This window comes from Conger conger, chromosome 4 (assembly GCF_963514075.1).
Source record: "Conger conger chromosome 4, fConCon1.1, whole genome shotgun sequence".
NCBI lineage: Eukaryota > Metazoa > Chordata > Actinopteri > Anguilliformes > Congridae > Conger > Conger conger.
Window position 1 is genome coordinate 9224960 of NC_083763.1, and position 16601 is coordinate 9241560.

The following is a 16601-nucleotide window of genomic DNA, read 5'->3' on the forward strand; positions in this document are numbered from 1 at the left end:
ATAAATACACAAGAAATAAAGTAAGTGTTAAGGCCCAACCGCACCAGGAACAGTAACTACGTATAACGATAACTATTATTATAAGTTGTTTTAAAAATTGTTCTAGCTCAAGTGGATGGCGGAGTCCACAACATAACTATAACGACAACGACGGTGACTAACGATATCGCTCAGAGTGGTTTTTTTTCCAGCTGCATGAACGATAAAACACTGACAGCCAATCAAAATCCAATCGAATTTACAATCAATCAGGAAGCTCTCAGCCCAGCTTCAAGGGCACACATTAACTGTCTCTGTGTTCAGCCTGCGCTCCCTCCCCCTCCCCCTCCCTCCCTCCCCCTCCATCTTCCTCTTCCTCACCTTCATCTTCAGGGCCCTCCTCTCGATCTCTAAGATGCACTTCTTGATGATGAAGGGGATCCCGTCCGTGCTGCCCTGGGCGGTCAGGGAGAAGTCGCGGCCGAACAGCAGGAGCCGCCCCTGCAGCTTCTTATGGCCGCACTGGATGGCCAGCGTCTCCAGGCACTTCTTATGGCAGGCCAGGGAGCACTGAACACCCACAGACACACAGGTTAGCAGGGAGCACTGAACACCCACAGACACACGGGTTAGGTCCACAGACACACACAGCAGGCCCACAGACAGGCGGGTTAGGCCCACATACACACAGGTTAGGTCCACAGACACACAGGTTAGGCCCACAGACACACAGGTTAGGCCCACAGACACACAGGTTAGGTCCACAGACACACACAGCAGGTCCACAGACACGCAGAGCTGGTCCACAGACAAAAAAAATTGCACTTATGATGACGACTATGTTTAGAACAGCATTTCATGTGTATTTTCCTAGTTCTGGATGTGCTGCTTTGACTTATGGTAGAACCTATGCTTTGGATTAAAAGCGTCTGCCAAATGACAAAAATGTAAATGTAAATGTAAACACAGGTTAGGTCCACAGACACACACAGCAGGTCCACAGACACGCAGAGCTGGTCCACAGACACACAGGTTAGGTCCACAGACACACACAGCAGGTCCACAGACAGGTTAGGTCCACAGACACACAGGTAATATACTACTTTATAATTAATCCATGCCGTTAGATCAACATTTCTGAAATAATCTCATTTGGCAGGAACTGGTAGAAAAGCAACTTCTGCTGCCCTCTAATGTTCAAAAACTATTACTGGATTCCTCTCTGGCCCTGCCCAGATCGTGATGTCAGATTACCGTCTTTGGAGGTAACTCTGCATCATACAGATAATCAAGATACTGAGTATCCCTAGATAATAGGTGCATATGGAAAGTTCTGGAACTGAAATTTAACAGGGAGGCAGCCTGCAGCCAAGTGGGTAAGATCGGTGGTTCAAGCCACAATACGATCAGCACAGTTGTTTGGCCCTTAAACAAGGCATTGCCGCAGTGGGGATTGTCCCCTGCTTAGTCGAATCAACTCGAAGTCGCTTTGGATAAAAGCGTCAGCTAAGTAACAAAACGACGCATCATTATTAACAGCTGGGGTGTCCTGCAGCGCCCCCTGGTGGTGGCCCTCACCTCCTCGCACTCCGCTCCCTGGAAGTACACGTAGCTGTCGCACTCCCGGCACTTGGAGGGCGTGCGCAGTTTGCGCAGCTGGTGTGTCCGAGCAGCCTTGGACAGCCCCACGTTCCGGAAGGGTCCGCTGGGCGCCGCGATCTCGGGCTCCATCCCGTTTATGCCTAGAAAAAAACATCGGCTCAGGCGTTGGATAAAGGTGCTATATAAATATATATAGCACCTTTACCAGCCATTTACCATTTACCAAAAAGTACGGTCCGGTGCCTTGTTTCACAAAGCAGCATTAGTGAGTTCGCTGGCTAACTACACTGAACTAAACCCAGAAGCAAACTCCAAAATCTGGAACATGGAATGAAGTAAAAAGGGCTGTTCTGGGCTTTACTCACTAATGCAGCATTGTGAATACTGCCCTGTACTATGCCAAAACAGCGTCACCTTGCTGACTGTTACAGTCACACACTACCTCTTACTTACATTACTATAGTTATTACACCACAGTCACGTGAGAATTATATAGGTAGTCAAGGAACAAAACAAGTTTTTATACAGCTAACCTGTATTTTAATATTTTTATGCCAAACCCTCAGCGTTATGGTACAGAACTATACGTGTTGCTGGAAGCTTTCCACAGATTCAACAAACTGATGCACAACAGACCCCCCCCCCCACATTTCATGCTAAACTGCTAACATAATATTTTATTTAAAGAATGTATAGATTTTAATCGATTCATGCTACATAGTCCCATCCAAGCAGTGCCCGGTCCCAAGTCTAATAAGTGCAGTAGTCGCTTCTGTGGATATTTCACTGCAAGCTTTAAATGGCAAACTGACTTCACTACGCCGTGACTAAGCGGGTCACACCACAAGGCGGGAACAGTCACCATGGAGCTGCAAACTAACTGTCTAAGCACTGTGAAGAGTTTCTGTAAATATTACAGCTTCTCATGGCCATTGACAAGAATAGATCTAGATCAGCGGTTTAGATCACGACCCTACTAAAAAAACATGGCTGAAGCTAAGTTTTGAAACAGCTGGTAGCTGGTTGACCAGCTCCGAGCTTGACATGGTTTGACCAACTCAAGCAATGTTGACCAGACATGGCTCAGGCAGTAAGAGCAGTTGTCTGGCAGTCGGAGGTTGCAGGTTCGATCCCCCGCCCGGGCTGTGTCGAAGTGTCCCTAACCCCCAAATGCTCCTGACGAGCTGGTCGGCGCCTTGCATGGCAGCCAATCGCCGTCGGTGTGCGAGTCTGTGTGTGAATGGGTGAATGAGAAGCATCAATTGTACAGCGCTTTGGATAAAGGTGCTATATAAATTCCAACCATTTACCAGCCACCAGCTCAGACAAGCTACCAACACCAGCTCATAGCCAGCTGGTCGTAAGCTGGTCTAGCTGGGTATGAGCTGGTCAACCAACTTATGACCAGCTTAACCAGTTCAATTTTCAAGCCGGTCGTAGCTGGATTTTACAGCAGGGGGAACACAGGCGGCCTGAAATGAGACACGGAGGCGCTCCTGGTTCCCCTCCCGGGGGCTCCAGAGGAGAGAGGCGGAGGCGAGCGCAGGACTCACTCTGCTCGAAGGAGGCCACGTTCCCGTCCTTCTCGTCCTTCTCGTCCAGCTCCTCATTGGAGGACATGGTCCCGGTGGAGGCGGTCCTCGGGATCTTCCGGACGTCCCCTGCAACACAGGCCACGCTACCGCGGTCACGACGGGGTCCCCTCGACCCGAAACCCCTCCTTTAACTAATTGTAACAAGTTAGTTACCCCCACCACTAAGAAGACAGATGAGCAGCACAAGATCTGTTCATCACTTGATCAGAACATCAAATTAGTCTTTCATCATCTGTCATCAAACTGCATATACAGTATATGTATACAAATAAATAAAAACACTATTCCCAAATATGCTCCTCCAACTTATACCATTTAAAGAAGGCCAAAAAACCTTCTTCGTAAAAATGTATTATATATATTCATTTATATTATTTATGCATCTCCTTTTTGTTCTTCAAATTATGTTTTTTCTTTCTCTTTTCCCTTCTTCCATTCCCATGTTCTTCCCTTCCTTCTTTCCCCTTTCCTCTGTCTGTAATTTGGGCCGGAGCGGAGAGCAGGCCTGGTCCTGCCGGGGCGGTACCTGTGCTGGTGGAGGGCGACTCCAGCCCACTGCCCGCGCCCACACTCTCCGTGTCGCTTGCTGTGGTCGGCCAGGACTTGTGGGACTGGTGACCTCGCACTGTGAGGGAAAAACAACCAGCGACCAGCTTTCACACTCAAGTCTTTCCGCCATTTTATTCACACGGCGCTTCTTACACAAAAACTGAGACAAAGACGCTTTGCAGAGTAACAGAAGGACAAAAACCAGGCCTGAACCCCCCAAGTAGATGAGGTACAAATATTACCTCGAACATTTTACCTCAATCACATGAGGTAAAAAAAAAACTAAAAAGTCCACATTGGACCCTCAAGCGGTGGCAAGAAAAAACTACCCAGTGGGACGATATCGAAGGAGGAACCCGGCTATAGAGGGGGAGCCCATCCTCTGCAGGCCGACATGGGGTATAGCGGGGGGGGGTTCAGTCTTATCCGAAAAGGTCAGAGTCGGTACAGGCTTTTACTACAGCCCAGCACCAACACACCTGATTTCTGCTCATCAAGGTCTGGATTAAAAACCATGATTACTTAATTAGTTGAATCAGGTGTCATAGTGCTGGGCTAAAACAAATACCTGCACCCACACCATCCCTTGTGGGATGAGAGGGGACAGTAAAGGAGAGGTCAGGTGATGCAGCGTATTCACAGGGGGGCAGAGAGCACGCGTGTACGGCAGACACGCAGGAGGAGAGCGCTCGGTCTCCTACCCTTCCTCTGCTTGTGGCTGGGGCCTCCATCTACGGGGGTCTCCCCCGAGGCGGGCGGAGCCTCGGTGCTGCTCTGGCGGTCCGCACTGAAGCTGTCGTGACGCACTCTGGCGGGCTGCCTACGTCACAAAATAATCACACAACATCACATGTCACACATCACATAATAATCACACAACATCACATAATAATCACACAACATCACATAACATCACAAAACATCACACAACATCACACAACATCACATATCATCACACAACATCACATAACATCACACATCACATAATAATCACACAACATCACATAATAATCACACAACATCACATATCACAAAAACATCACACAAAATCACACAAAATCACATAACATCACACATCACATAATAATCACACAACATCACATAATAATCACACAACATCACATATCACAAAAACATCACACAAAATCACACATCACACAACATCACATAACAATCACACAACATCACACAGCATCATACAACATCACACAACATCACATAACATCACATAACATCACATAACATCACACATCACATAATAATCACACAACATCAAATAACATCACAAACAACATCACATAATAATCACACAACATTACACAGCATCACACAGCATCACACAACATCACATAACATCACACAGCATCACATAATAATCACAACACCATATAATAATCACACAACATCACATAATAATCACAACACCATATAATAATCACACAACATCACATAACATCACATCAGGAAGCAGGATTACTGAGTAAGCAGGATAACCGCACCGAGTAAAACCCGGAACAGCTTTTCTTTACTCCAGTCCATGTTCCAGATTCGGGAGCATTGCGTTTGGGGTTTTTACTCGAAGTGCGGTTATCCCAGGCTCCGTTCCGACCTTGGTCACCCGGAACACAGCGACTCAGTTGCGACTAAACTGCGAAGCTCTCCGGTTAGGAGTAGCGGGAGGGCGGCGGGGAGGACTCACGGCGCGGAGGAGGCAGAGTAGGGCTCGAACCGGTACTGGGCCTTGGGCTCCTCGGGCAGGCGCAGGTGCTTGACGTGGGCGGCGTACTGCTGCCCCGGGTCGTACAGCTTGCTGCTCTCGCACAGCGTCTGGTAGTGCACGGGCAGCGCCACCGTCTGCATGTGCATGATCTGGTTGTACGAGATGGTGGCCTGCGGAGAGGCGGGAGCCAGTCAGAACCAATCGATCTGCGGTCTCCATGGTAACGAGATGTCAAAAACTGCTGACGTTTACATTTTGAATGTTTACAGTGGAGCCAATGAACTGCCCGGTCAACGCTGCGTGACGAAGTATGACTGTGTCTGCGACGTAACTGAATTCTACGGATGCGCGACACTGAGAGAACGTGTCGTTCTGACCCTCTTTTCAATTGAAAATGTGCTTATGAGGCAGGTATGCTGATTCTAGTGTTTCTGCACTTCTTGCTATGAATCGAAAGCATCCGACTCCGCTAAATTACTAAAATGTAAAAAAATTTAAGTGTTAAGAGTTTGACAACAAAAAAAAGACATGGCCTGTATGGGGCAGCCTATAGCCTAGTGACTTGGAGGTGGTTGACTAGGACCTGTTCCAAGTCCCAGTGTAGGCACAATAACATCAGAGCAGCTGTTGGGCCCTTGGGCCAGGCCCTTAACCCCATATTGCACCAGGAGGGGATTGTCCCATGCTCCCCGACTTAGTCTAATCAACTGTACTGTAAATTGCTTTGGTTAAAAGTGTCAGCTAACTGTTACGTTATGACTTTTTCCTACGTCCTTATAGGGAGGTCTGACACACAGGCCAGCCGTTTTGATTTCGCGCGCTTGTTGCCGTGGACACTCACCGAGCGCAGGGTCTGATCGCTCTGCTTGATCACTTCCTGTATCCGCCGCAGGACGGTGACCTTCACGTGCTCCTGCTCCTGTTGCTGGGTAACGGCGTCGGCGACGCAGGTGCGATACGTTGCCTCTGCCTCCTCAGCCTAATAATAAAAACTTTAATGAATAAACTAAATTAAAGGTTTCTTTAAAGATAGGTTTGTGCAGTGTTTCCCAACTCCAGTCCTCGGGACCCACATGCCAGAAGGTTTTTGTTGTGACCAGTAACTCACACACCTGATTTAATGATTGAACCAATCAAACCACAAAAATGCCCTTGATTAGTTAAATCAGGTGTGTGAGCTACTGGTTACAACAAAAACCTTCTGGCAAGTGGGTCCCGAGGACTGGAGTTGGGAAACACTGGGTTAGTGAGTCAGTCATGCAGTTGACAGTGCCGTCGTGCTTTTGATCGCAGATTCACGTTTAATGTCGGGGGTGCCCAGCCACGTGCCGTGGAGGGCCGAGAGTACGCCGGAATTCATTCCATCCAATCGCTTCACCTGCTGATTTCACTAATGAACTCCCTTCTCTCTGGTGGATGTGTTACTGAGTGAAACCAGCAGGTGTACTGCTTGGTGGAAATTAAAAACAGCATACTCTCAGCTCCCCATGGCACATGCTGGGGCGGCACTGTTAAATGAAAATGAGAGCTTTTATCAATACCAATAAAGCACAATTCACCTTATACTGTATCCCAGGGGGGGCCACTCTTAGTCCTGGGCAGCTGCAGAGTGTGCTGGTTTCTTTTGTTACTTGGTACATAATTGATCAGTTAAAGCAGTTGATTACACTGCTTTAACAGTTAAAGCAGTTATCTGACCTGGTTTCTTTGTTCATAGGGGCTTTCACATTTAAGGTGAAAACAAAAACCTCTCCTCAGGACCAGGGTTGGCCACCCCCGATATATACACAGACATCCGATCCCACACCAAACGCAAGAATCACAAAACGGCGGAACCCGTCCGCGTCAGAAGGCGGAGGCGCGGACTACCGGCCAATCGGAGACGGGCACGGGGGGGGGTCAGCTGACCTTGCAGCGGGCCTCCTCCTCCAATCGGCGCTTCTTGTCGAGGGACTTGATGAGGGTGCCGCCCCCGTCCTCCTCGGCCCGGCTCCGGGCCTTGTCGTGCTCCTCGCAGCGGGACACGTAGGCCTGCCTCGCCTTCCGCAGGTTACTCTCAGCCTCCATCTGCACGGGGGGGAACACGGGGAACCGACTGCGTTTATACAGCGCCTTTATCCAAGCGCTTTACAAAAGGTGTGTTTTTAGTGTGCGTGAAAATAGGGGGAGGAATTCTGCTGTCCTGACAGTGGTAGGCAAGTCATTGCACTGCTGAGGAACCAGAACGGTGCTCGTAGTGAAGGAACCACAAGGCGACATTACATTATTGGCATTATTGGTATTTGGCAGACGCTCTTATCCAGAGCGACGTACTGCTGTTTAGACTAAGCAGGAGACTATCTTCCCCTGGAGAACGCAGGGTTAAGGGCATTGCTCAAAGCCCCAACGGCTGTGCGGATCATATTGTGGCTACACTGGGATTAGAACCACGGACCTTGTGTGTCCCTGTCATTTACCTTAACCACTACACTACAGGCCCCCCAGAGCTGGCAGACCGGAATGGTCTTGCTGGGGAGTAGGGAGCGATTAAAGATTGTATGTAAAGTGGGGCAGTCCCCTTAGCAGCCTGACATGCCAACACTAGGGCCTTGAATCGGACGCGTGCGGCAATAGGAAGCCAGTGGAGGCCAATGAGGAGCGGGGGTGACATGAGCCGACCTGGGCGGGCTCACTGGCGGTCAGGCGGGGGCTGCAGCATTCTGGACCGCGTCACATGAGTGTAAGCGAGACAGAAGCACACGCTAGCGGGCGGGCGAGCCAGCCCCAGGGTGTACTGGACCCCCCCATGTGCACAGGCCTCACCAGCTTCCTCTTGGCTCTCTGCCACTGCTCCTTGATCTCCTTGCGCTTCTTCTCGTGCTCCTGCCGACGCTGCATCAGAGGCTGCAGGGACACAAGAGACAAACCTCCCCCCAGTCAGAGAATTTCATCCCGTACCCGGGGGCAGCATTAGCATACCTGAAAACGATAGCATACCTGCGGCATGAATATAAAAGAGCTTGGCATGCTGTGCAGTGTAGCATTAGCCTAGCCGCAGCATAAATGTGAAAGTGCTAGGTACGCTACACTAGCATTAGCATACCTGCACCATAAATGTGAAAGAGCTAGGCCCGCTACACTAGCATTATTTTTTTTATTTTTATTTGACCTTTATTTATACAGGGAAGTCCCTTGAGAGCAAGCTCTCATTTTCAAGGGTGCCCTGTTTACAAAAAACATATATAAAAGATACAGGTTGCAACAGACAAGATAAGAGCAGACAAAAAACAAGTTATAAAAAACAGATAATAAGTGATAAGACACTAAAAATCAGGTAAAACACGAGCAGTTCTCAGTCATGGTACCCACGAGGAGCACTCTAAAAGAGTCTAGAGAAACATTAGCATACCTGCAGCATAAATGTGAAAGTGCTAGGCCCGCTACACTAGCATTAGCATACCTGCAGCATAAATGTGAAAGAGCTAGGCCCGCTACACTAGCATTAGCATACCTGCAGGAAGGTCTGAATGTGCAGAGTGCCGGCAGCCTGCTGGACCCCCAGACTCTGCTCCAGGTCCTGCTCCAGAGCCAGGGAGTAGATGGAGAGGAAGGGCATGTGTTGCTAGGGGGGAGAGAGGGGGTAGTTACTGCAGGGGCGGGGGTGCATACACATACCCAACTCTAAAATGGCCTCTATAAAGCTCACAGCCTTCTGGCTGCACCTCCATTCCAGTCTTTTCCGGAAGGCTCACCTGCGTAATGCTCTGATGGCAGGCGTGATAGAGCCTCTGTAGGCCCTTGGCGAACTCCATCTCTGTACAGCGAGAGAGAGAGAGAGAGAGAGTGTGTGTGTGAGAGAGAGAGAGAGAGAGAGACATCCTCACTTTCATACGCTTTGGTTATTTCACTTCTCACTCTCGCAAAAAGAGCAATCGGCACAACGTCACATAGAAGCTCAGCTCTCGGGAGCTGGACTTCCGCAAAACACGCCGGGCTCAGGTTACTGCAGTGACATGACCGATTGCATTTGCTCTGAACGTCCTGGTTCAGCACAGTGGATATTTTCCCACGTGTAACCAACGGCTCGACCCTACATGTAACTGTATTTTCAGCTGTGCCGGTGTGTGGCGGTGGCCTACCCAGTGCAGTCCTCTTTTCCACGTAGCTGGTCAGGTCCTTCATGTATTTGGCGATGGTCTTAGCGTAGCAGAGCGCGGAGTCCACCCCACCTTCGCTGCGCTGGAGAATGATGTCCACCTCTTCAGCGGTCAGGACTGAACGTACGTACAAACACACATGCGCACACATGTACAAACACACGCATACACACGCACACACACAAACAAACACACACAACAGAAACCTCTACTGTTACATACATGACACACGTGACATAAATAAAGCACGAAACATTACACAGTAGATATGATCTGATATCTCAGAGTGTTAGGTATGCAGTCCTTTGATGACTCGGTGCTCACATATCTGACATCACTCAAACAAAACTGACCCCAACTCCCTGCGTTCCTGAAAGAGTGAATCGTTTATGATGTCACTTCCTGTCACCGTGCCCAAAGGGAAGCAATGTCACACACCGGAGAGGATGAGAGTGGGAGAGGGCGAATGAGAGAGCAGAAGAAAGAGATTAAGAGAGAGCAGGAGAGGGAGAGAGAGTTTGAGAGAGATAGTGGGAGGAGGGAGAGAAAGAGAGAGAGATAGGGGGAGGAGAGAGAGAAAGAGAGAGAGAGAGAGGGGGAGGCGGAGGAAGGGCCCTACCGAAGGCCTGGAGGTCTCCCTTCATTAGCGAGTCCACGCTCTGGCCTGGAACTCCTCCATACAGGTTCTCCATGCTCTGGGACAGGGAGGAGGGTCACAGGTCAGAGTTCAGAGTTCAGAGTCGTGTCACGCTCGTGCGCCTCACCTCTGCATAGACTCAGTTTGACTGGTTCAGTCAAACGCCCGATAACGGAACCTTTAGCATGTTAGCCAAAGTTTCCTCTGAGCAACGGCCCACGGCGAATGACACAGTGTGTGGAGCACTGGAGCATGTCCAGTTTCATTATCATTCAGATGTCACAGCTCATACAGCTACTACTGGGGCGGCCTGTAGCGTAGTGGTTAAGGTAAATGACTGGGACACGCATGGTCGGTGGTTCTAATCCCGGTGTAGCCACAATAACATCCGCACAGCTGTTGGGCCTTTGAGCAAGGCCCTTAACCCTGCATTGCTCCAGGGGAGGATTGTCTCCTGCTTAGTCTAACTGTAACTGTACGTCGCTCTGGATAAGAGCGTCTGCCAAATGCCAATAATGTAATGTAATACTGAGAGCATGAGTCAACAATAAACTCTGTACACCAGTGGTGTCCAATCATGTGCTGCGGAGGACCGAGCCGAGAGAATGCAGATTTTCCTTCCAACCAATCGCTTCGCTCGCTGATTTCACCAATTAGCTCCCTTGTCTCTGGTCGACGGCGTGGTAATGAGTGAAATCACCGGGTGAAGCGATTGGTCGGAATGAACACCTGCATACTCTCGGCCCTCCACGATTGGGCAAAAGTGGTGTAGATAGTTTCGCAACATTCATGCATCCCTACCCTCCTCACGTTGTGTGTTAATTGACTTATTATTAGTTGTCATTATTGACACGCTCTCAGAAGCTACACAGGTTGTAATGGCACGTTATTGGGCACCACTAACCTACACCTCGGGCACGGTCATAAAAGACCATGAACCTAAAGGAGTTTTGGACACAGTGACGTTAAGAGCAGACCAGAGCAGGGGTCTACAGTCTGATTAAATTGAAAGTTGAGTGGGAACTGACTCCACAACGGCGATCCTACAGAAACTGCTTGAGGCTTGTGATGCATCTTTAATGGTACAGAAATGAGCAGTGGGGCCAGGGCTCATGAACAAGCAGCTGAGATGTGTCTGTATATCCTGTGATGTTTAATGAATGTGCTGTGGCCCTCCTGACAGGGACTGGAGCCCTGGACACGGGCTGTTATCTGGAGGCAGACAGGCTGGTTTAGCCTCTGGCAGGGAGAGAAGAGCTCAGATAAACACACGCAGTGTCACCGGCAGGAAGCCTAACATCTGCCCTCAGCACACACACACACAGGATACACACACTCTCTCTCACACACACGCACACACCCACAAACACACACAAACACACACAAACACACAGACATGCACACACAGGATACAGACGCTTTCTCACACACACACACAAACACACTCACATACACACAGCGACACACAGACACAGACACACACACAGACACAGACACACACACACACACACACACACAAACACACTCACATACACACAGTGACACACAGACACACACACACACACAAACACACAGACATGCACACACAGGATACAGACACAGACACAGACACACACACACAGACACACTCACAGACAGGATACACGCACACTCACCCTGCTCGTCTCTGAGGGCAGCAGGGACAGAAGGGTGCTGCTGTCAACCTCCCCCATCAGCAGCTCTGAAACACTGAGGGAGAGAGAGAGAGAGAGAGAGAGAGAGAGAGAGAGGGAGAGAGAGAGAGAGAGAGAGGGAGAGAGAGAGAGAGGGAGAGGGGGAGAGAAAGAGAGACAGAGAGAGAGTAGGGATGGAATGAGAGAGAAAGACCTTTTGATCTTTGATTCCCCTTCACGATAACAACTAAAAAGACGTGCAAGTCTTGTCACCCAAACAATTCAAACATACAAAAACAGAGTAGGGGGAGAGAGAAAGAGAGAGGAAGAGAGGGGGAGAGAGAAAGAGAGAGAGAGGAAAGGCAAGGAGACAGGGCGCCTGACACACAATGACATTGACATCTAATTTCCGCTCATTCCTTGTCCTTTCACATGTAATCCGCGTCAGCGGCCGTGGATAAGAGCTCCTGCCACACACAGCAGAGAACCAGAGAAATGAAAGTGCAGCGTGAGGCAAATGTACACTCCAGCCTAGACACGACGCGATAACTGTCATCCGATCTCCAGCAAGCCGACATTATCAAGAAAATCAAGGGAGACAAATTAATCAAAGGACTTCAACACTTCCTCTACAGTCTAAGTGGCTGCCGACAAGAGTTTACAAAGGCAGTGTGAAGACCTTCAAGCTCGTCTATCTAATCTCAAAACATTGGAAACACCGAGTCGATCGCGTCGTCAGCGCGGACGAAACCAGGGCACCACACTTTGCAAATTTAGCCCGCTTGCAGCACTCACAGAGCCTTCGATCCAACGCTTTCTCTGTGCAGCAGCTCAGCTCCTTCAGATTCCTTCACATCCAGTTTGGGACACCCCTGCCCTCGCCCATCCCGGGGACGTCAGACCCTGGCCGTTACAACCCCGGCTGTAACTCCTGTCCCATATACCCCCGGCTCCCGGTCAGTCGCACCAGGAAGCTGGCTGACCGACAATACCCAGACAGAGTACCCGCGCTCGGTTTCAGTGTCTCCTGACTTCCCCATTTCAGCCAGCCCTTACCTACGCGTGAAGTGAGACTGGCATGCTGTGCCTGCATCTCTGACTTCGTTTCTGTTTCAAGTCACACAATGACTTCTCTGCTGGAGGGGCCTCGTGGTCTCTGTCGCCAGACACGTTTGCGTCTCGTTTCAAGGTAGCACTATTTTCTCGAATAGAAATAAAACGCTCAAAGGAGGTGTTATGCTTTCCCAGTCCCATAAAAACCCCCTCATCACCATTTACTAAAATTGGGACTTGCAAACATCCACAAACAACAGATGCTTACAATATAAGGGCTATGGATCCTATTACAAAGTGTGTTTGTAGCACCAATTTATGTAATGCTACACTACAGATTATTCTGTACTAACAGAATGCACTGAATGACCGAGTGATTTAGGCAACAGATAGTGGAGATGAAAGCCACTCCTGTACTTCCTGTTTACACTAGTCTTCCTTCTGTCAGTGTGTCAGAGCTCTGCTTCCTCTTCTGTGCCCGTAAGGTGTGATATGCGTCTACACTGCACAGCAACCAAAATATGAAAACCAATCATATCCACTGCAGAGCGACCTGAACCAATCACATCTACACTGCGGGTGACCTGAACCCATCATGTGCACTGCACAGCTACCTGAACCAATCACATCCACTACACAGCTACCAGAATCAATCATATCCACTACACAGCAACCCAAACCAATCATATCCACTGAAGAGCGACCTGAACCAATCACATGTACACTGCGAGTGACCTGAACCAATCATATCCATTGCACAGCTACCTGAACCAATCATATCCACTGCACAGTGACCTGAACCAATCATATCCACTGCACAGTGACCTGAACCAATCATATCCACTGCACAGTGACCTGAACCAATCATATCCACTGCACAGTGACCTGAACCAATCATATCCACTGCACAGCTACCTGAACCAATCATATGCACTGCACAGCTACCTGAACCAATCATACCCACTGCACAGCAACCTGAACCAATCATATCCACTGCACAGCCACCTGAACCAATCAGTTACACTGTAGAGCAACCTGAACCAATCATATCCACTGCACCACAACCTGAACCAATCATATCCACTGCACAGCAACCTGAACCAATCATATCCACTGCACAGCAACCTGAACCAATCATATCCACTATACTCCTGCGACAGACTAAAGTGGTGCATGACTACACAGTACTAGGGGTGTAATGACACATGCATGCATCAATGCATTGCGATGCCGAGATCACAATACAACTACATCAATGAAGAAGAATTGATTGCAAACTTATTTCGGCAGATTGAGGCACTTAATAAACACAAAATGTTTTACTGTGTGTTATTTCAATTTTTACTGTGTGTTATTTAAATGATCTGTAGAGTGTTGGTGGTGTGACCTGGGGGGGGGGGATCTTTAAAATCTAAAGGTCACATTCACATCACAGCAAATCACATCATACCATGATTAATTATGAATCATATAATATTGTTATAAATGAAGAGAAATTGTATCGCATTGTATTATCACTCCTGTATCTTGATCAAGTTGTATCATCATATGCCTACTCCGCACACTGGCAGTCGCATTTCCACGGTTACATAAGATGTCAAATAACACGTTACGTAAGGCCTGGAGGTGCCCACCTGCTGCTGAAGGCCACGGCGATGTTCTCGATGGCCTTCTCGAAAGCCTTCTTGTCCGCCTCATTGTTTGCCTCATAGTGGAATCCTGCAACGACAAGGGATTCCTAAATATGCGTAAACATCCTAAATATTCCTAAATATTCCATAATAACTGACGAAGACATCCGGCACAGGTCACGTGGTATCATTCTGTCAGAACTACCAGCTTTCTCAGAGGCACAGTGCACAAAAAAGGTCGAGTCATTTCATTGCTTTTTTTAAAGTTAATGAAAGTTTGCGGTCTATGTTAATCAACTCTGAGCCTCATCTTAATGCATGACTCACTGTCCCTCCAGATAATATGAGTCACGTTTTAGATCAGCAACGCCACTCACATTATTAAAAGCATTTGACATGGGAACAGTAACAATGGCATCTAGAACAGGGGTAACCAACCCTATTCCTGGAGATAGACCATCCTGTAGGTTTTCACTCCAACCCTAAAGCACACCTCATTCAACAGCTAGAGATCCTGTTGAGCTGCTAATTAGTAGAGTAGAGTGAGGCATGCTAATTTAGTGTTGAAATGAAAACCTACAGGATGGTAGATCTCCAGGAACAGGGTTGGCTACATCACAACACTGCACCTTACTGCCAGCCGGGGCAGGTGCACATTCTTTAAGGCATTAAACTCGAGAGCAGAGGAAGAGGGTAACAGATTTCACAAGACAGCTCGACCCACTTTCAGCTCCCCGCCGGATACGAATACAAGATGGCAACTCTTTAGGGCCACACAGGGGTTAAGCAGATCTGCTGCTGTTTTTCTGCACGCTCGTTTCCCTTCACAGAGCGAGCTGAAGCCACATGAAACACACGTTTCCTGGAGTTCGGGTAACAACATCCTATAATCACGACACAAAGAAGCAAAACAACGCATTCACAGCTTTTTAGATTTCGCAAAAGATCACCGATAGCTGCCCGTGTCATTCTGAAAATGAGTGTGATAGTGAAGTACAGACCAGTCTGTGAATGAGTGAAGTACAGACCGGTCTGTGAGTGACAGTGGGGTACAGACCGGTCTGTGAGTGACAGTGGGGTACAGACCAGTCTGTGAATGACAGTTGGGTACAGACCAGTCTGTGACTGACAGTGGGGTACAGACCAGTCTGTGAATGAGTGGGGTACAGACCGGTCTGTGACTGACAGTGGAGTACAGACCAGGCTGTCAGTGACAGTGGGGTACAAACCAGTCTGTGAGTGACAGTGAGTGAGTGTTAGTGGTGTAAAGACTGACAGTGCCAGTGCTGGTGGAGAGGCTGACCTTTGACCATGGAGATGAGTTTCCCTGCAGCGGTGAGCGTTTCCATGGTGTTGAGCAGGGGGTAGGTGCTGATGACCTGCCTCAGGACCCGCAGAACCTCCCCCAGGCACTCATGGGCCACAGGCCGCCGGCTCTCCTGTGTGTCTGCAGCAACACAACACCTGCAGAGTTATTCCAGCTCCCTGTGTGTGTGTGTGTGTGTGTGTGTGTGTGTCTGCAGCAACACAACACCTGCAGAGTTATTCCAGCTCCCTGTGTGTGTGTGTGTGTCTGCAGCAACACAACACCTGCAGAGTTATTCCAGCTCCCTGTGTGTGTCTGCAGCAACACAACACCTGCAGAGTTATTCCAGCTCCCTGTGTGTGTGTGTGTGTCTGCAGCAACACAACACCTGCAGAGTTATTCCAGCTCCCTGAGTGTGTGTGTGTGTGTCTGCAGCAACACAACACCTGCAGAGTTATTCCAGCTCCCTGTGTGTGTGTGTGTCTGCAGCAACACACAACACCTGCAAAGTTATTCCAGCTCCCTGTGTGTGTGTGTGTGTGTGTGTGTCTGTCTGCAGCAACACACAACACCTGCAGAGTTATTCCAGCTCCCTGAGTGTGTGTGTCTGCAGCAACACAACACCTGCAGAGTTATTCCAGCTCCCTGTGTGTGTGTGTGTGTGTGTGTGTGTGTCTGCAGCAACACAACACCTGCAGAGTTATTCCAGCTCCCTGTGTGTGTGTGTGTGTGTGTGTCTGC

At 49.0% G+C, this 16601-nt stretch overlaps 1 protein-coding gene across 4 annotated transcripts in view; it reads right to left on the reverse strand.

Annotated features, from left to right (window-relative positions):
• Window positions 1-16601, reverse strand: part of LOC133127113 (rho GTPase-activating protein 45-like) — a 32848-nt gene that overhangs the window by 5258 nt on the left and 10989 nt on the right. For all 4 annotated transcript variants that reach the window (XM_061239770.1, XM_061239769.1, XM_061239768.1 and 1 more), the window contains exons 3-18: window positions 15858-16001; window positions 14558-14642; window positions 11874-11946; window positions 10201-10276; window positions 9564-9698; window positions 9177-9238; window positions 8936-9046; window positions 8248-8328; window positions 7354-7512; window positions 6287-6424; window positions 5425-5615; window positions 4427-4545; window positions 3703-3801; window positions 3135-3242; window positions 1558-1721; window positions 361-549 (exon numbers count right to left, since the gene is read on the reverse strand). In XM_061239770.1, coding sequence (XP_061095754.1) covers window positions 361-549; window positions 1558-1721; window positions 3135-3242; window positions 3703-3801; window positions 4427-4545; window positions 5425-5615; window positions 6287-6424; window positions 7354-7512; window positions 8248-8328; window positions 8936-9046; window positions 9177-9238; window positions 9564-9698; window positions 10201-10276; window positions 11874-11946; window positions 14558-14642; window positions 15858-16001 — 1934 coding nt within the window. The remainder of the gene's footprint in view (window positions 1-360; window positions 550-1557; window positions 1722-3134; window positions 3243-3702; window positions 3802-4426; window positions 4546-5424; window positions 5616-6286; window positions 6425-7353; window positions 7513-8247; window positions 8329-8935; window positions 9047-9176; window positions 9239-9563; window positions 9699-10200; window positions 10277-11873; window positions 11947-14557; window positions 14643-15857; window positions 16002-16601) is intronic.